Below are 24238 nucleotides of genomic sequence, written 5' to 3'. Positions count from 1 at the left end.
AGTCCTATTGGATTAAGGCCCCTTTCTTATGACATTTTTTAATCTTAATTACCTCCTTGAATTTCTTATGTCCAAACACAGTCACAGTGGGAGGACTTCAACATATAAATTTTAACAGTAGATACAATATGGTCCATAACATCAATCAACTACAGGTCCCAACTATGTCAAATGAGAGGGCTTGTGCTCTACTAACTCATTCACTCCCTAAACACTCTCAGCACCATTTCAATAGCACCTGGCAATGTCATCTGTGCTCTCTGAGGGGTATCTGCTCTTCTCTACCCATTACCTGGAAATAATGAAACCTATACTAAATAAAACTATTAAATCAGCATTTCTCTCATTTCATATCCATTACCATAAGGCTACACCTATTTCAGTGTAAACTCATTTATATAACAATACTCTAGAACTTCCTTAGAATTCTATCTGCAGGGATCCCTGGGTGGCACAGCGGTTTGGCGCCTGCCTTTGGCCCAGGGCGCGATCCTGGAGATCCAGGATCGAATCCCACGTCAGGCTCCTGGTGCATGGAGCCTGCTTCTCCCTCTGCCTGTGTCTCTGCCTCTCTCTCTCTCTCACTGTGTGCCTATCATGAATAAATAAAAATTAAAAAAAAAAAAGGAATTCTATCTGCAATTTGTTCTGGATTTTAGTTACCCATTAATTGCAAACACAATGAGTATCAACTATTACTACTAATCACTGTAATAAACAGATGAATCACTGAAACAAATGTACAAACTTTTTTATTAGAGACTCAAATACAAATTAAGTACAATATAAAATATTAAGCCTTCATAAAACAGACCATAACCACTTTAAATCACCTATTTCTAAAACAAAACTAAAGAGAAATCTAGAAATAGTCCAAAATCAAATTACTTTTAAATACTTATTATCAACATCAAAATTATTACAAAATGCTCAAAGAAATTTAATTAAAAAATGAACAAAGCCACTAGAGAGATTCCTGCTATCTACTAAAATCAATTAAGGAATTAAAATTTAGTATGATTTCTATTCATTCACAAATAAAAAGCACCTCATTTTAAAAAGACAATTATCTGCTTCACTCCAAGGTTGTGAGAACTGTTTACTTGACTTTTAATTTTAATATGGCACAACAGGTTTGACCAGTGTAAGCAACAGAACTAAAAATATTTAAATGTTCTTTACAGACATAAAGAACAAAGGGATCTGTTTTGCTTTAAGAACAAAGGGATCATATATTTAAAAGTTAAAACATTACAATATCATTAATAAGGTACATAGTAAAATAAAAATATACATTAAAAATTAAGTCTTTTTCTTTTATTGAATGGGAACCTGATCAGACTCATGTTATACTTTCCCTTTTAACTCTGGAAAAAAAAGTTTTATATTTCATATTATTGTTATAAATCCAATTCTAAGAATCTGCACCCAAAAAAGTACCAAGGAAATAGTATAATATCTTAAGCTTATATTGTATCTGAAAATACTTATAAAAAGTGGAACCAGACTTGTATTAAGTAGATAACAGGAAAATACTATTACAGTGTTTACATATTTAAAATAACCCAAAACAAAAATAAAAGTCCACACTCAAGAATGGCACCCCATTGTTCAAGAATAAAAGTTCTTTGCATATATGCAAACCAGTGTGTGGCTAAATGTTTTCCGAAAACATGCATATTATGAGGCCTTGCATAATTAAGCTTATAGAACCAAACTATATTGTATTTATATCAACTGACATGATTGGACATTTCTGCACATCAAGAGAGTTAAAGCTCTGGTATCTGTTGTTCTTTAAAACTGAAGATGAAATTCAAACTCAGGATTTCACTAGAAATTTTAGGTATCTCAGCAACCTCTTATACTTCCTGTCGTGAAATAAATGGATTCCAAGATGCAATTATTCTTTTAAATTTTTAATTCCTATAAGTGCTCTTTAAAATCATTTTAGTAAGGGATCCCTGGGTGGCGCAGCGGTTTAGCGCCTGCCTTTGGCCCAGGGCGTGATCCTGGAGACCCGGGATCGAATCCCACGTCGGGCTCCCGGTGCATGGAGCCTGCTTCTCCCTCTGCCTGTGTCTCTGCCTCTCTCTCTCTCTCTCTCTGTGACTATCATAAATAAATAAATAATTAAAAAAAAAAACATTTAAAAATAAAAAAATAAATAAAAAAAAAATCATTTTAGTAAAAATCACATTTCTTGGAGAAAATTTCCTCAGAGTTCTGAATGACTTAGTCATTTTCTACAAGCAGTCTTTTTGCTCCAAGTGGTAGAGTTCTAGCTCTGTCAGAAGTTTTTTTTTTTTTCTTCTTTTGAAGAGAATGAAAAATGCACAAAGATGTTCCTACTGACTCACTAAATATAAAACTAATAGTGTATAATAACAAATTTTGGAATGCAATAACTTTTAAGTTTTCACAGTTTATTACTACTAACTAGGTATAACATCAGGCAAGTCACTTTATTTCTCTGTACCTTAGTTTCATTTTTAAAGCAAAGAGATTAAAATAGATAATCACTAAGATTCCTTCCAATTTTTCCATGGTAGGATTCTGTGCTTCTGGAGGAATATCTCATTGATATATTGAATTTTCTATGTACCAAGAAAACTGATATAAACTAAAATAGCACAGCTAAGCTAATCCTCTCCCGTAGGAAAAAACACAAGGACCACGTAAACCTCAAACTTCCCAAACTTTACTAGACCCATTCTCTCTTTAGCCAAACCAATGAGTAGCCCATGACATAACACCAAATATCTTAATTACATAAGTTATTTTAAATTACGCTGTAAACCTATTAAAATATATTAAGCCTATGCCACAATTTTCTTGTATTCTAATTTACATTATTTTCATTCTATTTACATTCAAAATAATCTGTACAGTTAAGGTAGGGAGCGCTACTTAGTATTCTTGCACTTCAAAACTCTAGTAAGGTGAAATCAAATGAAGAGCAGAATATTAACTATTATCATAATCTGCCAATTTTAAAAGTACACTAATACCATTTATGGGCTAGAAAAACAAGCCAAAGGTAAAAAAGGAAATCTGGCTGACAAATGCTGATGTTCAATGAATTTAGTTGTGTTTTGCCATTTCTTAGAAAAAGAGGGGGAAGATATCAGCAGAAACCTATTTAGGCAATACTGAACCGTGACATTTGAAGAACTTTTATGAGAAATTAATGTACCATAAAACAGTACTTTGGTATTAGTGCAGAGCAAGTTGGGGTTTTTTTTGTGTCTAACTATGGGCAGCAAATGAGGCACTTAATTGTAAAATAGAAAAATAGGGTATATTTAAGAAGAAATTCAAAATCATTCATAAAAGATTAGCATTATTCAAAAAGTAAAAAATTCTATTTGTATTTAACATGCATTCAACGTTACACATGCTTCATTTGGGAAAATTCTGAGTGTAAGACGGCTGTTTCATTTATAAGTGACAGAAAATAGTTCCTTTTAAAGAAACTCTAGATTTCTGAGAATGAAATCCAAGTCTTCTCAACCTGAGTGCTACATATTTATAAACCACAAAAAATGCATCTTACCCATGCTGGAGAAATGTTTCTAGCTATCAACAAAGTATAACATGTGATCCCTGACTTTTCTTGAAGGATCAAAAGTTTTTATTTTATAGAACTTCAAAGAAAGGGATCTAGTGACTGTAACAGAAAAATGAATAGATATTTAGCACCTAAATTTAGAGAACACTTAAGTATTGCCATAGTTTTAAATAGTTGTATGTCCAGAGATCAGGGGAAATCAGCTATGCATTGTTCAATGATACCATAACATTCTCAAAGATTAATATATCAAGCTTCCTTGATTTGCAAATGCATCCATCTCTAACGTTCAAACACAGTATTATCATTTCTTCCTGAAGTTACAGATATATATTCTCCCTAACAAGAAATAAGTGAGGTTTATTTTTTCTTAACCACCGTTAAATTCTCTTCCAAATGTGGCACTTTTTCAGAGATTTGGATAGAAAATAGTCCTTTAAAAAAGTCATTCATACTCTACCACTAATATTTTAAATGTCCTTCACTGTGAGGTCAGAGGTCAAAAAATGAAGTAAATGGCCACAGACCTGCTGAAATACATAAGCAAATATAAAGCAGGGTCAGAGAAGATGAACATATGGTAATTTCTCGCAATATGTTGGCACATAAATGCTTATCTGTAGGGTAAAAAAAGCACTGAATGAAATGATAACGTCTGCTGTGACATTATTTCAAGCAAATGGAGTCTAGCATCTGCTTCCTTCACATCTGAGAGAAATATTCTAGTACTGCCTCTTTAAGTAAGCTTTATTTTAATTCCAGATGGAACACTTTGCTTCATATGTTAAAACTGCTACATGACATTAATTAAAGTTTTCCATGAGACAATTGTATTCATTTCCTCTGAAACATCCTAAAATCTTACCTTTTCTATCTGCTGATCAGAAGGCTTTCCTTACTCATAAGGGAGAAAAAAAAGGCTTAAAAATATATGTTCTCATTCCAAGGAGGCTGGAAAATTTCTATAGTTCACAGTCCTGGTATTTGTCATCTACACTCACTTTAACAAATTGCATTCCTTACTACATAATTATTTTACTGACATACAGAAAAATCTAAATTATCTTATTTATATCTTTAAGGTAAATTCTTCTATTTTCTTGAAGATACTCTAGTTTATTTTTGAAAGGAAATGAGTACATTAAAAAACACGAACACTGTTGATGCAATTCAGTTGTTAGGAAATAAAGTGCATATAGCTTTTAATATAAATATTGTTCGATAGATTACAGCTAATAGCTAATAAAATCAAAATGAAGATTCAGCCCAGTATCTAAAATATGGAAAACATGAGACAAGAATACAAATTCTATATAAATAGTAACAAAAATGGGGGTGATATCTCCTTAAAAAAAAAAAAAAAAAAAAAAGGCAACCGAAAATGTTTAGAGTTAAATAGTAGATTCTGCTTCCCAAGCAACAACCAGATATGCTACACGGTAATACCAACATGCAATACCTGAAATGTGGAATCACAGTCTGACTGTTGCCCTTGAACGTCAGCATTTAATTTACAATTTTCTGGTGCCTGGCTGATTTCATCTTGCAAAGTAGGAGATATGCCATGAGGATCACCTACAGAAGCACCTTCAGACAAGGCATCCAACTTTTCAGGGGAGGGAGCTATGTGAAGCTTACTGTCTCCTGCCCCTTCATCAGAATTTGTCCTCTCATCAGCATCTTCCAGCTGTTGAACTGAAGTTAAATACTGCTCAAGTAGACTATTATCCTGCTCAGTGTTAAAGCTTTCCTTACTCCATTCACCGTGTTCATCACTGACATCCCCTACACCTGACTCTTTACCATATCTGACTGTGTCAATGGAATTCCCCATTATGGAACTTTCACTGCCTTCTGTGGAACTTTTTTCAAAATCCAAAGAATCCTGCAAACAGTGAACTTGCTCTGTTAGGGAAGAATGAAAACCAGAGTCTGGAAATTCTGGTAAGGATTTCTCTTGAGGGGCCTCATCAGGAGCAATGAACCGCTCCTGACTTTGGGTGAATAACGGAAGTTTAGGTGGTACTAGGGTACTTGATATAGGAGGAACATCAGTATGCCAGGAACTGAGACGCTGATCCACCATCTGCTGCCAAGCTTGCAGAGACCTTACCTGCAAACCAAAGGATATAGTTTTATTTATAAAATAAAAATCATGCCTGTTTTACAATGTTCTTTAAACTTTTTTCCCAACACTCATGGAGTTGGTAAATGGCAGATGGGACAACTGGAGTTAGAAATGGCCTGACTCCCCTTTTCCCCTCCACAGCACTCCCGGCGTAAACCAAACTGGCACAAGCGACTCACATCCTTGGTAACAAAAGGTCCTAACCAAGAGAGTCAGGATGGGCCAAAGAAATTCTCTTGTTGCCACTGGAAAAACTATCAGAAGCACAAGAGTCTGTGACCAACGGGTCAATAATGTACTCAATATAAACTAAAGTCTTTTGAATAAGACAGATTAGAGCCCATAAGTAGATTCTCTAAAATAAAAATCTCATTGTAGATACCCATTTAGGATAGAGTTTTTAAATATTATCTAACATATAGCATATAGAACTCTACAATATCCCAAAATGCCCTGGGTTCTTGATAATATGACCTTTAGATTTTTAAAGTACAATTGAAATCACACAATTTTACAATTAAATCTGCAACAACAAAGCAATATGTAGAATTTTGTAGTTTCTCTTTGACTACCCAAATAATTACTGATAGCAGTTTGGTGTGGGTCCTTACAGACCTCTCACTGTGTTTTCAAATACACACGGAGTTTTAAAAATCAAGCAGAATCTTAAGTGCTGGCAACTTTCTGTTATTAGAGATCTTTCCACATCAGTCCATACTGTTACCTTATTCTTTTTAACTGTTCCACAATGTTCCATGATGTTGTTATTCTATAATTTATTTAACCACCCTCCCTAGTTACTTAAAAATCAGTAACTATTTCTTAATTTTGTAGGTAAAATTCTGTAATAACAAGTTGTTTTATAAAGATATTTCCAAGATATTACTGTCAAAAAATATTTGAGGAGATAAAATAACAGTAAAACTGATTGTCTGAACTATCCCTAAAGTATGTTATTACAGAATTTAAGCTCTCTCTCGCAAGAAGTCACACGCACTTTTTAAGACATGCTTATCATAGCCATCCTACACCATTTCAGTCACTTTTCATTCAAATATTCCCAAAAGGTAAAACAAGATAGATGGCTACATGAAACTTTGAGTTTTTTCTACCTATTGGGAAGGTCTGACAACTTCCCTCATTTTAGTCACTTTCCTTCATCTTTACAGTTCTTTATTTTTCTGGTTAAAATTATGAAAATATTTTTCTTTAGATTAAATAAAATGTAACAAAATTCACTGTCCTGGTTCAGAGTTAGTGGCAAAGAACATAGACCACACCCTTAATATGCCTGACCACTCTATGATTATCTCAATAAATCTAGAATTTTTCTTGGTTCACACATTAGGTAAATCAGCAGGAATGGGTTTACCTGGTTCCAGAGGAATCTGACAGCCTCTTCTTGCACAAATTTTTTAATACGTTCTTCATCTCTTTCTTTTCTTAATCTACAATAATTCAAAATCCATTACTGACACAAGGAAGGTGCTTTGACTTGTGCCTATTGTTAAAACTAATAAATCTATGTGCTGTAAAGAGATTAATAGTCCAATAACATCCTTTTCCACTTTTATTTATTTTTTTTTTAAAAGGAAAGATTTCTTTTTTTTTCTTTTTTTTTTTTTAATTTTTTATTTATTTATGATAGTCACACACACAGAGAGAGAGAGAGGCAGAGACACAGGCAGAGGGAGAAGCAGGCTCCATGCACCGGGAGCCCGACGTGGGATTCGATCCCGGGTCTCCAGGATCGCATCCTGGGCCAAAGGCAGGCGCCAAACCGCTGCGCCACCCAGGGATCCCCCTTTTCCACTTTTAGACTACCTAAGCTGAAACTTAGAGTAGCTTCCCTCTCAAGTGGAAGCTATTTTGAGACACCTGGCTGGCTCAGTCACAGAGCATGTGACTCTTGATCTTGGAGTCATGCGTTCAAGCCCCACGTTGGGCATGGAGCTTACTGAAAAAAAGAAGAAGCTATTTTTTTCATTTATACAGCAGGCTCAGAAGATAGCTTCTCATTGCTGTCAATAAATGTTTTTTGCCTTCCTCTTTGAAGAACTCCTGCCATCCTATAAATTTCTCCAAATTCTTTTTCAAGTACTGGCCTCTCCCAGAATCTGCCCGCATTCACTGAAATCTCAGCACCAGTCTCTCTCTGCTTCATTCCCATCATCAGTTCTGGAGACCTCAGCATTCACATGGATGATCTGACAATAATCCACCCCATGTCATTCTTTCTCAGTCTCACTCTTACTTTTTTTTTAAGATTTTATTTACTTATTCATGAGACACACACTGAGAGAGGCAGAGACACAGGCAGAGAGAGAAGCAGGCTCCATGTGGAAGCGTGATGTGGGACTCGATCCTGGGACCCCAGGATCACACCCTGAGCTGAAGGCAGATGCTCAACCGCTGAGCCACCCAGGTGCCCCTCATAGTCTCACTCTAGACCCAATCATTTTGACTACACCATTTTCAAGAACAATTTCAAGCACCCACACAAACCTCCCATCCTTCCAGTTCACTTGCTCTTGCACCCCCCTCCCCGCAACAATGTAGACATCCAGTCTTCATCCAGGCCTCCAAACCAACGATCCCCACCTCTTCCTGTCTTTCCTTTTACCTTCTTTAAATTCCAAGATCCACTGTTGTAATTATCCCCTCCCAAATCTCTTCAGCTCCTTTGCCCTTCCCTCTCCCCCTGACATACTCACCTGGAAACAAACCCATTCCTGGAGGGATCAAGTTAACCATGTCCAAATTCGAATAGAACAGCTGAGAGTTGATGATCTAACTCATACAACCCGACCTATTGTTTTGCACTTTAGTTTTTCCTCATACAGTCTAATAATCCTCCACTCTCCTTCTAGGTTCACTTCTAAGATGAATACCTTACCCCTCACATCTTTCATAAACCTTCTACACTCTCACCCCCCTCCTCATTTTCAAATGTTGACCAAGTCTTCTGTATCATTGAAAAAAGAGAAGCATTCATCCGACAGAACTTGCCCTTTCCCCCCATCAAGCCCATCACCTTACCTGCTTCTGCTGTCGCTTCTACCTCAGGCCACTCCCTCTCCTCCTGCACTGGATCCCTTCTTTGACCTTCTCAAGAACTTCAACTTCATACTTCTCCTTTCTTTCCTCTGCACCATCAGTTTTCCCTTCTTTATTGAATCAATTCCATCAACACATAGACATGTTCTACATCTCCCATCTTTAAAAAAGAATCTTCCTTAACTCCAGATTCTCCTCCAGCAACATACCCCAAACAGGGTCCCCCCCCCCAAAAAAAAAAGAACGAGCTACACTCACTCATCACCCCTCCACTATTCAATGCATTCCAAACTGCCTGATTCCACTATTCACTGAAGCTGCTCTTAGGAAATTCACTGGGCAGGAAAGGGTTAACTCAGCAGGCTTGGTGTGTTCAAACCCTACACATTCCAACAAGAAGACAGGCTTCGACCGTCTCCCCGACATGACTGGACATGACATCCAAGCCCATGGAATACCCTGCTTGATAAGAGTATCTGTGAATGTGGGGTTTGGGGCCAAACTAGATAGTTTACGCTAAAAGTCATTTTGACTACATTGAATACGTGTTTTGTTCACCTAGAGCCCTGATACAGACACTGTTATCAGTCTGACTCTGGGTAGGAGCTAAGTAGTTAGGTCAGTCATACGGGTACTCCATAAAAACCCTGCATGTCAGGGCTTCAGTGAGCTTCCCTGGTTGGCAATACTTCTGCGTTGTCACACGTCACTGCCAGGAGACTCAAGCCCTCTCTATACAACACCACTGGAAGAAGACACCTAGAAGCGTGTGCCTGCTCTCTGGACTCTGCCCTAAGCACCTTTTTTCTTTGCTGACTTTGATCTGTATCCTTTCACTGTAATACACCATAGTCATGAATGGAATGGCTTCCCTTAGTTTTGTGAGTCTGTTTAGCAAATCATCAAACCTGAGGATAGTCCCAGTACAGTCACCAATAATCTCCAGCTTCTAAATACATAATCCTCTGTCGTCCCTACAGTACCTCTCTTCTCTCCCAGAACATTTCCCTATCAAAGTGGACACACACACACTCTCCATCATCCTATCACACTGGTTGTCCCTTCTCAGTCTCTTTTACTGCCTCCTCCCTCCCACTTGATAATGTTAATAAATATTGCTAGTTGCAATACTCAAAATAAATTTATGAACTCCTAACTTTCCTGGCTGGAAGTCAGTAAAATGCGAGTCACAGAAGTGAGGAATAACTCCTACCATTGCCCCAGAATTTTAGTCCCTTTTAAATCCCCACTCCTTACTTTAATTCTATGCACCTACTGGGTTCTATGTAGACTTTCTCATCTTCTCATTCCTATACTTAATCAGTTTTTCCACATTTTCTGTACCTATGTTTAAGTTTATAAATATCTATAAGACAAGCAATTGTCGACATGTATTGCTGTGCTGCATCAATGCACCAACTGCCATGCTTGCAGTGTTGATGTGAAAGGCAGTTTCTGTCCTCAAGATGCTTTCAGTATGTTATAGGAGACAAGGAAACCAAGAATGGCAACACAGGATGAAGTGTCCTGACCACAACAGCAATGGTTCAGCGCTCTGACTGAACTGTAACATTCCGACACTCTCAAATCAACAAGACAGCACCTAACCAAGGACTTTTGACCTACCTCCTTATTTCATCAGTTAAGCAAACAATGTGTTCCTGCATTCTGCGCAGCCGAATTTCATGACGCACATCTTTAGCTTGGGGGTTGTAGTTCCTGGCATAAAAGCCCCGCCAACAGGCCTGAAGTTTGGTGGCTGCTTCATTCAACTTTTGAAGTGCAACTTTATCTTGTCCCAAAGCAACAGATCTCTGGGTTAAAACTCCACAGGCAAGTCTCTCTGAAGCTGATTGAGACATGGTTTCTTCATGATCTGGCTGTGTATGGAAGACACTGTGTCCAACTGACTCAGGAAAAGATGTAAGACTGTGGGTGTCATCCTTCAAGACAGCACTAGTTACTGTTGGCTCTAGACAAGGTAATAGTCCACCCTTCTCATTTACCTCTGTGCTGATGACACTTTCCTTCATTTGAACAGAATTCTCATTTGTAGTCCAAAAAGCCTTCTCCTCTTCCTTATTAAAGTCCTGGTGTTCCAGCCCTTTCACAGATTCATCTCCAACACCATCATCTTCTAGGCCCAAGTTAATGCCTTGTAGCCTCAGCTCAACTGTAGGTGATACTGGAGAGAGTCCTGATGCAACTGGCATAAAAGTAGACTCTGAAGAGAGAAGACTACAGTTTAACTTGTCCTCATCAGTCTGTATGTCTTCCAAGTGCAGGTCATTTCGAGAATATCTTGTATTGTGTGCAGAGGCTGGAAAGTTATTCTTAACAGCATATAATTGATCATCATTACTGTTAATCCCAACCCAAGAATTGACTTGGATGACAGGCTCTAGAAGAATCAACAAAGTGTCATTGAAACTACTAAATATTTAAAAGTGTTTCTATAGTTGTATCTTTGTAATGAAATCTAACCCCTAAAATACAGTAAAATGCAATAAAATGCTTTGGTGATTTCCTCCAATATGCCTAAAACATCAAACCAAAGACTTTTTAAAAAGTGAATTCTTTTTTTTTAAGATTTTATTTATTTACTCATGAGAGACACAGAGAGAGAGGCAGAGACATAGGCAGAGGGAAAACAGGCTCCCTGTGGAAGCCCGATGCAGGACTCAATCCCAGGAACCTGGGATCACGACCTGAGCCAAAGGCAGATGCTCAACCAATGAACCACCCAGGAGCCCCAAGAAAATGAATTTTTGCAATAATCTTAGAATAATTAAAGTATCAGGTCAATACAAAAGGTAGCAACTCTCTGAATGTTTTTTAAAAATTAGAAATAAAGCACAGTGAAGGAAACAATCAACAAAACTAAAAGGCAACCTACAGGACTGGAGAAGATATTTGCAAATGACATATCCAATAAGAGGTTAGTATCCAAAATATATAAAGAACTGATACAACTCAGGCAGCCTGGGTGGCTCAGCGGTTTAGCCCTGCCTTCAGCCCAGGGCATGATCTGGAGATCGAAGATTGAGTCCCGCGTCAGGCTCCCTGCAGGGAGCCTGCTTCTTCCCTCTGCCTGTGTCTCTGCCAATCTCTCTCTCTCTCTCTCTCTCTGCATCTCTCATGAATAAGTAAATAAAAATCTTAAAAAAAAAAAAGGAACTGATACAACTCAATAGGCCAAAAATAAATAATCCAATTAAAAATCAGAAGACACGAATAGACATATCTTCAAAGAAAGCATCCAGATGGCTAACAAACACAAGAAAAATGCTCAATATCACTCAAATCAAAACTACAATGAGTTATCACCTCACAACTGTCACAACTGTCAGAATGGCTAAAATCAAAAACACGAGAAACAACAATTGATGGCAAGAATGTGGAGAAAAAGGAACCCTCATGCACTGTTGGTGAGAATGCAAATGGTGCAGCCATTGTGGAAAATAGAATGATGTTCCTCAAAAAGTTAAAAATAGAACTATTCTATGATCCAGTGATCTAACTACTAGGGATTTACCCAAAAAATACAAAAAATGGGATGCCTGAGTGGCTCAGTGGTTGAGCATCTATCTACCTTTGGCTCAGGTCATAATTCCGGGGTCCTGGGATTGAATCCCTCATCAGGCTCCCCATAGGGAGCCTACTTCTCCCTTTGCCATGTCTCTGCCTCTCTGTCTCTCATGAATAAATAAATAAAATCTTAAAAAAAAAAAATACAAAAACACTAATTCAAAGGGACACATGCACTCCTCTATTTACTGCAGCATTATTTATAATTGCCAAATTATGGAATAGCCCAAGTGTCCATCCATAGGTGAACGGATAAAGAAGCTATGAGATATATGTATATATACACATACACACAATGGATTCATATTCAGGCATTATAAGGAATAAAATCTTGCTGTTTCCAACAACAATGGATGGATCTAGAGAGTATACTGCTAAGTGAAATAAGTCAGAGAAAGACAAATACCACATGCCACTCATATGTGAAATTTAAGAAATGAAACAGATGAGCAAAGGAAAGAGAGAGAACGAGACAAACCAAGAAACAAACTCTTAACTATAAAGAACAAACTGATGGTTACCAGAGAAGAAGTGGGTGGAGGGATGGGTCAAATAGGTGATGGGGATTAAGGAGGGCACTTATCAAGATGAGCACTGAGTAATGCATAGAATTGTTTAATCACCGTATTGTACAACTGAAACTAATATAGCAATGTGTGCTAACTATAACCGGAATTAAAGTAAAAAACGTTAAAAAGTTACCAGTGACAAAAATAATAATAAATACTTTAAAATATAGTTTTACATGTATGTCTGTACATATACATACATATAAGACCTAAATGTTCACTTAACAAACCAAAAATTATGAAAATATGTACTTTTTTCTGTTTTATGGTACTCAACAGATTGAACTTGGAGAAAAAGGATCAGAGATCAGTTAATTTCATACCGCTTTCCTGGACTATCTGGCCATCTTGAACAGGGCTTGAATGCTCAGGTACAAGGGGTGCTTTTGTTTCAACAGGAGCAAGAGGAGCTAGCTCTTCACTCTGGCTTTGGTTCATCAACTGTCTCTGGTGAAACCTAAAAACCAATAATCTCTGATGTCATTTAACACAAACCACAAATACAAAGTTTTCCTGCTTCTTATATAATACTGTCAAAAAGGTAGACATTTACAAGTTTTCAAAGTAGTTATCTTTAATCACCACCAAATTACAAAGTCTCGTTTGAAAGCATTGGATAGTAAGGTTAAGAAACTTATTTTTTTTAAAGATTTTATTTACTCATGAGAGACACACGGAGAGAGAGGCAGAGACACAGACAGAGGGAGAAACAGGCTCCATGCAAGGAGCCTGATGTGGGACTTGATTCCGGGTCTCCAGGATCACACCCTGGGCTGAAGACGGCACTAAACCGCTGAACCACCTGGGCTGCCCAAGAAACTTATTTTTAACCACAATCACATAGACACATACGTGCGTAAACACTCAAAGGCAGGATCTCTGATAAAAAGAAGTGATCTAGCTTCACTTCTTAATGTTAGTATTAAAAAATCCATATGAGGTTTCACTCACATGTGGAATATAAGAAACAGCGCAGAGAATCATAGGTGATGGGAGGGAAAACTGAATGGGAAGTCATCAGAGAGGGAGAAAAACCAGGAGAAACTTTTTTTTTTTTCAAGATTTTATTTATTTATTCACAAGAGACAGAGAGAGAGAGAGAGGCAGAGACACAGGCAGAGGGAGAAGCAGGCTCCCTGCAGGGAGCCTGATGTGGGACTCAATCCGGGATCTCCAGAATCACGCCCTGGGCTGAAGGCAGGCACTAAACTGCTGAGCCACCCAGGGATCCCCCAAGAGAGACTCTTAACTATAGGAAACAAACAGAGTTGCTGCAGGGGAGGGAGATAGAGGGGTAAATAGGTGACAACTATTCAGAAAGGCGTGTGATGTGATGAGCACTGGGTGTTGTACACAACTGAATTATTGAACACTACATGTGAAACTAATGATGTACTATATGTTGGCTAATTTCATTTAAAAAAATAAAAATGAAAGTAAAATAAAAAACTCATATGAAACACCTACATTAAAGGGCAAATATATATTTTTTAAAAATCCCAGTGTCAGGGCACCTGAGTGGCTCAGTTCCTTGAGTGACTGACCCTTGATTTTGGCTCAGGTCATGATCTCAGGGTCATGAGATCAAGCCCTGAATTGGACTCCATGTGCTCAGCACAGAGTTTGCTCCAGATTCTCTCTCTCTCTCATTTTCTTCCTCTGCCCCTACCCCTACTCATGCTAATAAATAAAATATAAAAAAAAAAAAAAGAAAAAGAAAATCTCAGGCTCCTCCTATACTGCTTGACTCTCACTACTCAGGAAATTAACATTGCAGCTGCTGCAGAGCAAGCTTGACGGCACTGCATGGTTTAGTTCCCCAATAGGACTGCTGCAGTGACAAGGGGTCCCAGTGCCCAGAAATGGGGGTCATAGCACTTCATTCAGTCCTACTTAACCCATGCAGGAAAGACTCAGAATTATTTTCACTTATGATTTCCTCAGCTGCTATAAATAAAGAGGCTTACCTCTGTTTGCTCAGAATCTTCTCTAGTTTGGCATCCTCTGCAGTTTGAAGACCCAGCGTGGAAGTGAGAGGACAGACTGTAGCCAGATACTGGACAAGCTGGATATGCTGGCCTGGCCGATATGCTCTCCCCTTGCCTTGACTATAGAGCCATTCAGCTTTCAAGCTGGATTTGGAGAACATACAGTAGAGGAGATGACATCAGCATAGACAAGATATATTTTGAAGCAACAATGATCTTCCTTCTTAATTTACAGCATCACTGGATGACTTATAAATAAAATTCAGTTAAGTTTTAAAAAAAAATCTTTCCTTCTGATTCACTCCTTTTACCCTTTATAATGTTTTAAACCTTTTTCTTGCTTAGGGGGCACTTCCACAGAATTGCATTCATTGTTCTAAATATTTTTAAATTATTTTCAAAGAATCAATGAGTATTTTCTCTCTTCACTATCAAACTAAAGTACTTAAATACATCAATTACATTTAAATCCAAAGTTCATGACAGTTAAAAGAAATGCTAATTGGTCACAGCTGGAGGATGCTAGTGAACCATCAACTCATCATTTTTATTTATTTATTTTTAAAATATATTTATTTATTCATTAGAGATAGATAGATAGACAGACAGACAGAAGGATAGACAGAGAGAGAGAGAGAGGGAGGGGCAAAGACATAGGCAGAGAAAAGCAGGCTCCATGCAGGGAGCCCCATGTGGGACTCGATCCTGGGCCTCCGGGATCATGCTCTGAGCCAAAGGCAGACACTCAACTGCTGAGCCACCCAGGCGTCCCTAGTATTGTAATTATTTCATTAAGAGCCCTTATCTTTTAGAGATATATGCTGAAATATCCACAGTTGAAATTACATGTAGTTTGAGATTTGCTTGAACATAATATAGAAGAACATAATATAGCAAACTGTAGAAATTGGATAATGGATTCATGGGAAGTCATTACATTACTGTTTACTTTTGCATATATATTTCCATTTTTTTTTAATTTTATTTATTCAGGAGAGACATAGGCAGAGGGAGAGGCTCAACTTGAAGTTGAGGTTGGATCATTTTGGTATTCTTTTTCTATTTTTATAGCATTAACTCAGCATTATAAATAGTTTGAAAATTACTTTCAACCCACAGCCCTTTACTTGGACTTTGATATTAAGTTATCGACATCATACGAACTCTACAGTTCAAAACTGTCAAGCCACCCAAGTTCTATTATGGACTAAAAAAAAACTGGACCATTAATAACTGGTAAAATCATGCAAGAGTCATGGTGTAAATAAAATGAGATTAGTTTTACGTGATTTGCCAATATCACAAGAAAGGAAAAACTTTTCCACAATGAGATATGAAGCATGCCTAGCTGATTAACTGATATCATGAACTCTCAAACTTAGTCTAAGGATAAAAATTTTATTCTACCTAATAAAAATAATTTGAAGTATTTCCTCCATGAACGAGTCCATGTATTAAATAAAGATCAGGGCACCTGGGTGACTCAGTCAATAAGCGTCCAACTCTTGATTTCCGCTCAGGTCATGATCTCAGGGTTATAGGATCAAGCAAGCCTTGCCCTTGGCTCCACAATGGGTATGGAGCCTGCTTAAGATTCTCTTTCCCTCTGCACTTCCTCCCACCCACACTCACTCACTCTCTCCCTTTGGACTGACATTTGGGTTGTTTCCAAATGTACCAAATAGCTCTGAAATGTTTGCAGCTATTATGAGTAAAGCTACTAAGAACATGCTTGTGTATGTCTCTTGGGACACATAAGCACCTATTTCTGTAGGGTATATACCAGAAGCCAGATTGCTAGGTCATACGGTATTTGCATATTTAGCTTCACTAAATATGCCATTTTTTCAAAGTAGTTGCACCATTTACACTCTGAGAACAGAGTACGAGAGTTCCACATACTCATACTCCACATACCCATCAACACTTAATATTGTCTGTCCTTTTAATTTTAGCTACTCTGCTGGAAGTTGGCTGAAACTCCCTAGTAACCAGGAAAAAAATAATCTTTCTGAACCATCAAAAAGTGAGTACATTAATTATCTGAGACTCTATACAGCATCCATATAATTTCAACAGAAAATACTCTAAGCCCCGCAAACTACTTAACAAAAGAACTTTCAGAAATCAAATTCTTATATGTTGGGCATTAAGTTAAACTCACTAAACCCTACCTCTCGGGCTGATATTGATCTTATTTTTTCTTGGAAAGGATAGAAAATCCTAAATGACCAGTATATAGTTTCCTATATGATTGCATTAATAATCTTAATTTATAAATACACATTAAAAAAATATTCAGTTTATTAATCTGTAGTAAGCAGTCTTTTCAAAACAACCATGATAAATGTGATGTTAAAGACGTCATGTTCACCTTTCCTTCTGAGAAATCACATATCCATCTAGGACTCTGAGGTTTAAGCACCAGCTGACGATGTATGGCCGATAGTCAAACCCTGGAATGGATGGTGTTGCCATCACACAAGGATTGTTCATGATCGACAACTGTTCCAATTCAGTTAAGGATGCCAAAAAAGAGATCTGGAACAAAGGATATCTTTGTTGAATGAAATGGACTATTTAGTATCAAGCACAGGGCTTCCTTTGAGTACATATCTTTGGTAGTTTGAGAATGTAACAATTTCCCTCTTGTTCTGAAAAGCAACAAGTAACACTCTGATATTATCCACTGACTTTCAAAATTCCATCAGTATGACTATTTGTCCCTGCTGCACAAAATCCCTTACAGAGTATCAGCAGTGTTTTCTAACAGAGAAAATCCTATTTTGAAGACATAATAGCAGCAAAAGTGCACAGTATCACTTATTGACCCCTTTAATGTAGTTACACCTCTACCACAAATCAGTTCTGGATGGAATGATAGTTGCAGCATTACAAATGAAATTAAGCCTTAATGACCCACTAACATTAAGAAAAAGTAGAAAGAAAAATAACGATCATTTTGAGTCAAGTGTTTCATCTTTTTGGTAATGTCTTCCAAGATATACACGGTTTATAAATGAGGTCACAACTCTCTCCTGAGTCTCTTCCATACTTTGCAGTTTCCTGGATCCCACAGAATACCCTCAAATTTTACCTCATTTAAGTCCCGGATTTCATTTTCTGCCAAGGAAAGTATAGCAAGACTCCTGGGTAGATAAGCAGGTGCCATTCTAAGAGAGGTGATGATGTTTCCATGTAAAAGCAGGGTCTTGAAAGTAAAAACAGGATGAATTACAAATAAAAAGATTATGATCTATTTTGACATAACCAAAATGGTGCATATAAAAATAAAGGAATCTATTTTATTAGACTTTTCATCACTTAAAAAACAAAGACTATTCGTGCTACAAGGGTCCTAGGTGATCTTCTGGTCCAGCTCTCTCTTTTCATGTCCATATTTTAAGCTCAAGAAAGTTTAAAGATTTGTCCAAGAACACATGCTTGGTGTAACTAGCATTTTTTGAGATTTAAGTTATTAAAACTTGAGCAATCTCCAACATATTGCTCATTTCCTTTTAAAAAATCAAAATTGGGGCACCTGGGTGGCTCAGACAATACAGCATGTGATTCTTGATCTCAGTGTTGTGAATTCAAGCCCCAGGTTGGGTGGAGATTACTTAAAAATAAAATCTTAGGGGATCCCTGGGTAGCTCAGCGGTTTAGTGCCTGCCTTTGGGCCAGGGCACGATCCTGGAGTCCCACTTTGGGCTCCCGGCATGGAGCCTGCTTCTCCCTCCTCCTGTGTCTCTGCTCCCCACCTCTCTTTATCATAAATAAATAATAAATAAATAAATAAATAAATAAATAAATAAATCTTTAAAAAATACAAAATAAAAAAATAAAATCTTAAAAAAAAAATCAAGGGGTACTGAGGTAACTCAATTGTCAAGCTTCTGTTTCTTGATTTTGGCTCGAGTCATGATCTCAGGGTCATGAGATCAAGCCCCTCGATGGGCTCTGGTCTGGACAGGGAGCCTGCTTAAAATTCTCTCTCTCCCTCTCTCTCTGGCCCCCCTACCCCCTCACATGCTCTCTCTCTAAAATAAATAAATAAATAAATAAATAAATAAATAAATAAATAAATAAATAAATAATAAATAAATAAATAAATAAATAAATAAAATTTTAAAAGTTCAATCAAAATAAAGGATGAGAGAGGTGAAATAAAACATTCATTAAAACAATCACATACAAAGCTAATTTTCCAATAGAGAAAGAGGTAATCCACAACCTATAATTTACAATTGTATTCTCTTAGAAACTAAGAATTTAAGAAAGGAACAACATGCTACTTGAAGATGAAGCTGACTCAAAGTGAGTCAGCAACAATGAAAAACAACTGAAGGCTTTGAATACCCAGGCTTCTGATAAAATAATCATTACAGAAAAAAAAACTCCTTTAGTTCATCTGAATTCTCGTACTATCTGGACACATTAGATTGTTTAGAGTAATTGTCACTAAAAATGACTTATGTTAAAGATGTGGGGAAAGTTGAGCTAATAATATGGCTTCCAAGGTTTAATGAATTTGTCTGATGGGAATAATATCTAATGATGCAAAAACATGGAAAAAGCCTACATGTTTCTGAAGCTATAATTGTAACTGTTTATTTGATGGCATGATACATTTCCACTCCGTAAAAAGTACTATACTCTACAGGTTTACTTTTAAAATAAAGTGAAATTACTTTTGATAATTTAGTGATACCTAAAACAAGCAATCCCAATTTAAAAAAACAGACTCAAATTCAGGAATGATCACTCTCAACCTCACCAACACATTACATATCAAATAGCTAAAGCTGCTAGTGTTGGCTGGGCATAAACGGGACTTCATTATGTTCATAGGACGGCAAGTAAGAGTTAACCTTAACTACAATGACCAGTTTTAGTTAAAATAAGTCAATTATAGCAACTAACAACAAAGAGCCGCATACTTAATTTCTGGTACTCTAATAGAATTTTTATCATAATGTACACAATCTGTTCTTCATACAGAGTAGGCTTATTTTAGGCCAATCAGATCACTTTCTTCTGACATATTAGTATAAAATTTCAGAAATGACATGAAAATGTCAGAAATGACACACTTACCTTCAGTGACACCAATTTAGATAGATCACCTATCTGGGGTATGTTATTGTCTGATAAATCAAGGTGCTGTAGAGCTGCGCAGCTACTGATTTGTTCCATGGCCTATCATAAGAAAAGCATCGCACTAGTTCACGTACACAAATCAAAAAATGAAATTCTTCCCTAGTTCCTCACACCTGAGTCTCCTGCCTCCTCTGCTTATTACTGGGAGCAGAGGAGCAGAGTTTAGCAAGAGAAAGCGGAAGTAGTAACAACAGAATTTGGTTAAATTGTTACGTAGCAAGCCTCTACCATCATTAACTCTCTGAGAATAGAGGATCCTATCATCCCAGATATTTACAGCTTGAAAAAAACCTTAGTAATAACACAGGACAGCTGATATAGTATACAGAGTTTACAAGTTAAGAGAGGAGTGGAACTGCATGGATTCATATCCTGGCTCTGCAACCTCCTGGCTATGTTAAGCAAGTTACTTTATTTCTCAGTACTTCAGTTTCTCATTTACGCAACAGACATAACGAGTATACCCACTTCATAGGCTGTCATGGCAGTGAATGAGTTAGTACAGTTAAGGTGCCTAGAATAGTACATAGCATAAAGTAACTGATCAATAAGTGAGTGAGCTATTAATAGCACTTAATTGAGTCCCCTCATCTAACATATTAAAAATAAGACACAAATATATTTTTTACACAAAAATATAGTTACTGGAATGCCTGGGTGGCTCAGCGGTTGTGCATCTGCCTTTGGCCCAGGGCATGATCCCACGGTCATGGGATCGAGTCCCATGTCGGACTCCCTGCATGGAGCCTGCTTCTCCCTCTGCCTCTGTCTCTCTTATCTGTTTATCATGAATAAATAAATGAACTCTTAAAAAAAAAAAAGTTACTAAGGGATAGAAGGAGAATCGGAGAATCCAGATCTCTTGACTTTTGAAACATTATATTCTCCTCTATACTATTTAACATTTACTTACAGCGTAATTCAGCATGATATAGTAGCCCTGCTAACATTTCATTGTTTCACTATTTTTCTAAGTATAATACAGACAATTCTTTTCCACATCTAAAAGAATATTATACTACATTATGTATTTCAAAATAAATTATTTTTTCTTCTGTTTATGTTAACTGAAAGTATCCCTGGGAAGTGAGAGTAGGTACTTTTACTTTTTATTCTATTTATTTCTATACTGCTTGAATTTTTTTTGCAGTGAATACTTTTACAAATAAAAAAAAATTTGTAAGTACTAAAAGACAAAAGAAACAATTCACCTTGAGATTATTTCCTGCCAAATTCAGCCATTCCAAATGTACTAGATCCTTCAGCCCTTCCACATAGCCAATGCTATTATGAGGCAAATTTAAAACCCGCAGTTGGGTCAGTTTGGCCACACCCATCATTCGCACCAGCCGATTATTAGCCACTGACAACTGTGGAAAGAAAACATATCATTACTCTTAGAAATAAAATATGCATATTACTTTCACATGAGGGTGGTTAAATGGCCAAACATTCCCAAATATACAAACCTGATTTGAACTTCTCAAATATTTTGTCTAAATATGCTACAATGTAAATATTTGTTGTTAAGTTGTTCCTAAGCAATGGAAAATATACATAAAGCTGAGCAATCAGACCCTCTTCAACTGTTCAAGAGAAAACATTTTTAACAGAGCAACTACTTGAGAATGTGAGTTCCACTAGAATGAGGTCCTAATCCTGTCAAAATCTAGAACAGTGCCAGACAGATGAGGAGTCCATCTTTTGTTGACAGAATGCATGAACTCTTTACCTCCATCATGATGTAAAGGGTTATCTTAACAACACAATGCTTTGCCAACATAATATGCTTTGTTTTTTTAAATAAATGCTTCCTTCACTAGTCTATTTTAAATGTAGCACAAATGTGTTTATCTTCAAGGAAAACTGTCATGTAAAAAGTTAAGGTAACATTTACTGCTTTCCCAGCTTGCCGAGTTACTTTTCGTTAACGTTATTTTATTGTTTTGTATAATAATGAACTGGTCTTATATAACTATTTCCCAGATAACAGTACCTACCTGTATTAATCGTCGGCATTTCTCAAGATTTTCCAACTTAATAATCTGATTTTTATCCAGAATCAAAGTATGAATATCAGCTTCACAGGGTAAGTTTGGACTTAATTTCTGTAGCCCCTGTCCTGACCAGTTGACCACTGATCCTTGAAATAGAGAAATTGTTACAAAACACAAATACAATAACTGACCATAGGAATAGAATTACATTCACAAACTCTATAGTTAGAGTTAGAAAACACTGGAGCATATAATAAGTATCAAGATTTAAAAAACTAAGGCAATTGAGTTCTAAATGACCACAGATTGAAATTGCTCACCTTCCCTCAGAAATATCATATTACACCTAGAAATTTGTGATACTCTGCTCAAGTTTTTATGATCTAATATTTTGGAATTTTTCACAATGAAATAAGAACTATTGGGGGCCTGGGCGGTTGGGTCCTTGGGCTCAGGTCATAACCTCAGGGTGGTGGGATGGAGCCCTCCATCAGCTCCACCCTTAAGATTCTCTCCCTCTCCTCTTCTCCCCTACCCCTTCATCCCCCATGGCCAGCACAGGTGAAGCACAGGCCCATGCACCCTCTCTCTCATTCAATAAATAAATAAATAGGAACTATTACTTCCATATTTTGTGGCTAAGTAATGATTGTATTTTTCAAATGGAACTAACCTTTTGATAGAGATCAACCTGCTTACAACCTAACTACCAGTATATTCTAAAGTGCCCAAACTTTTTAAAAATCAAAGTATAATTCAGTTAACTTATCTACAAAAAGGGAACAATACACCTAATTAATTAAATTGAGGTGGGGATGAAAAGAGAAACCATATAAACAAAGCAGCCCCATTCCTGGCATCCAGCACTCAAAAACGTAATTTAGTTTCACAGACATTCAAATCCTGGCTTCCCATTAACCACTGTGGTATCTTGAACAGGTTATTGATCTCTTTGGGGCTCACTTTTCCACTCTGTAAGATGCGAGTGATAATAATACCTGCCTTATAACGTTAGTCTACAGAGAAAATGAGAGCATGCAAAAAAAAAAAAAAAGAAAAGAAAAAAAGAAAAGAAAAGGGCACTCAGTACATCGTCTGGCTCCTATAACAAGCGCTCTGAGGCTGTTCACTGCTATTATTTTAAGTTCCCTTGGTGGACCCAAGAGGTGGAGTTCAAGAGAAGCAGATCATCAAAAAGGGGTGGGGCCGCAGAACCTGCCAATTTCAAATTTATACCCAGATTAAGATTACTGTAGGAAATAATTATGCGAGGTTGCTCTCCTGAAAGGTCTCAACGTGTTTTCATTGGCTACTGGATCCCAGCATTTGGGGGTGGTCGTGGGGAGCCCCTGGGAATTGGGTGAACGCTGTGTGCTGTCCGAAGGAAAATTCCACGGGGTCGACAGACCTCATGGAACCTCCGCCCCCCGCCCGGAATCGCGGCCCCCGATAACGACCCCGACCCAAGCCCCGGGGAGGCCTCGACCCGCCGTCCGACCCCCGACCCAGAAGGCAGCTGCGGAGCCTCGGGGCTGTAACCAAAACAAAGGAGCTCGGCTCCTGCCAGGCGACTCCGGGCCACGGAAGCCCGCACGCGCTGGGGAGCGACCGAACCGACCTCAGGTCCTGCTCCCAGAACCAGGGGTGGGGAACTGGGGCTCTTGGTCCCCCGAGATCTTATCACGGCCACCGAACACTTCCAAAAAAGGGGTTAACGTCGGTCTCGGGAGCTAGGTTTGAAAGACGATTTCCTGAACGTGACGGGGAGCCGAGAGGAGAAGGGAAAGGCGTAAAGCCAAGGAGGGAGCTCCGGCAATTTTCCCTCGGGGACCCAGAATTCAAAGTAAACACCCAGGAAAGGTCACCGCAGCCCGAAACCCACCACCCGGGCAGCCTCAGAAGCGCGGGAGCCAGGCGCCCGGCCGCGCAAAGGGCCCTGGGAATGTAGTCCTCAGCCCGGCCCTCGCCGCAAAGCCGCAGAGCGAGGCAGCAGCCGGGAACTACAACTCCCAGAGGGGAGCGCGGCCCCGCGACGCCCACAGCCCCGCATCAGAGGAGCTGGTACAGAGCTGCTGCATCCCCAAACCCAGGTTTCTTCTCTCCGCCAGGCAACTATTTAATTTAGTTCCACGGAGTAAATCTTAGGACTCAAGGGCTCGGGGCGGGGGGGAAGGGACCGC

General features: G+C 38.0%; 1 protein-coding gene across 5 annotated transcripts in view; it reads right to left on the bottom strand.

The window, feature by feature from the left end:
* Window positions 1–730: 730 nt before the first annotated feature.
* Window positions 731–24238, bottom strand: part of CEP97 (centrosomal protein 97) — a 40351-nt gene continuing 16843 nt past the window's right edge. The window contains exons 1-11 of one of the 5 annotated variants that reach the window (XM_025415786.3): window positions 23677–23976; window positions 22062–22204; window positions 21273–21431; window positions 19999–20100; window positions 17999–18112; window positions 17276–17442; window positions 14881–15045; window positions 13237–13370; window positions 10383–11157; window positions 7072–7147; window positions 731–5684 (exon numbers count right to left, since the gene is read on the bottom strand). In XM_025415786.3, coding sequence (XP_025271571.1) covers window positions 5004–5684; window positions 7072–7147; window positions 10383–11157; window positions 13237–13370; window positions 14881–15045; window positions 17276–17442; window positions 17999–18112; window positions 19999–20100; window positions 21273–21401 — 2343 coding nt within the window. In that variant the 5' untranslated portion in view covers window positions 21402–21431; window positions 22062–22204; window positions 23677–23976 and the 3' untranslated portion in view covers window positions 731–5003. The other 4 variants (XR_004811672.2, XM_025415767.3, XM_035710058.2 and 1 more) reach the window with 4 other exon arrangements.

The sequence above is a fragment of the Canis lupus genome, chromosome 33, assembly GCF_003254725.2.
Source record: "Canis lupus dingo isolate Sandy chromosome 33, ASM325472v2, whole genome shotgun sequence".
In the NCBI taxonomy this organism is placed as follows: Eukaryota; Metazoa; Chordata; class Mammalia; order Carnivora; family Canidae; genus Canis; species Canis lupus.
This window is presented reverse-complemented; position numbering and strand designations above follow the sequence as displayed.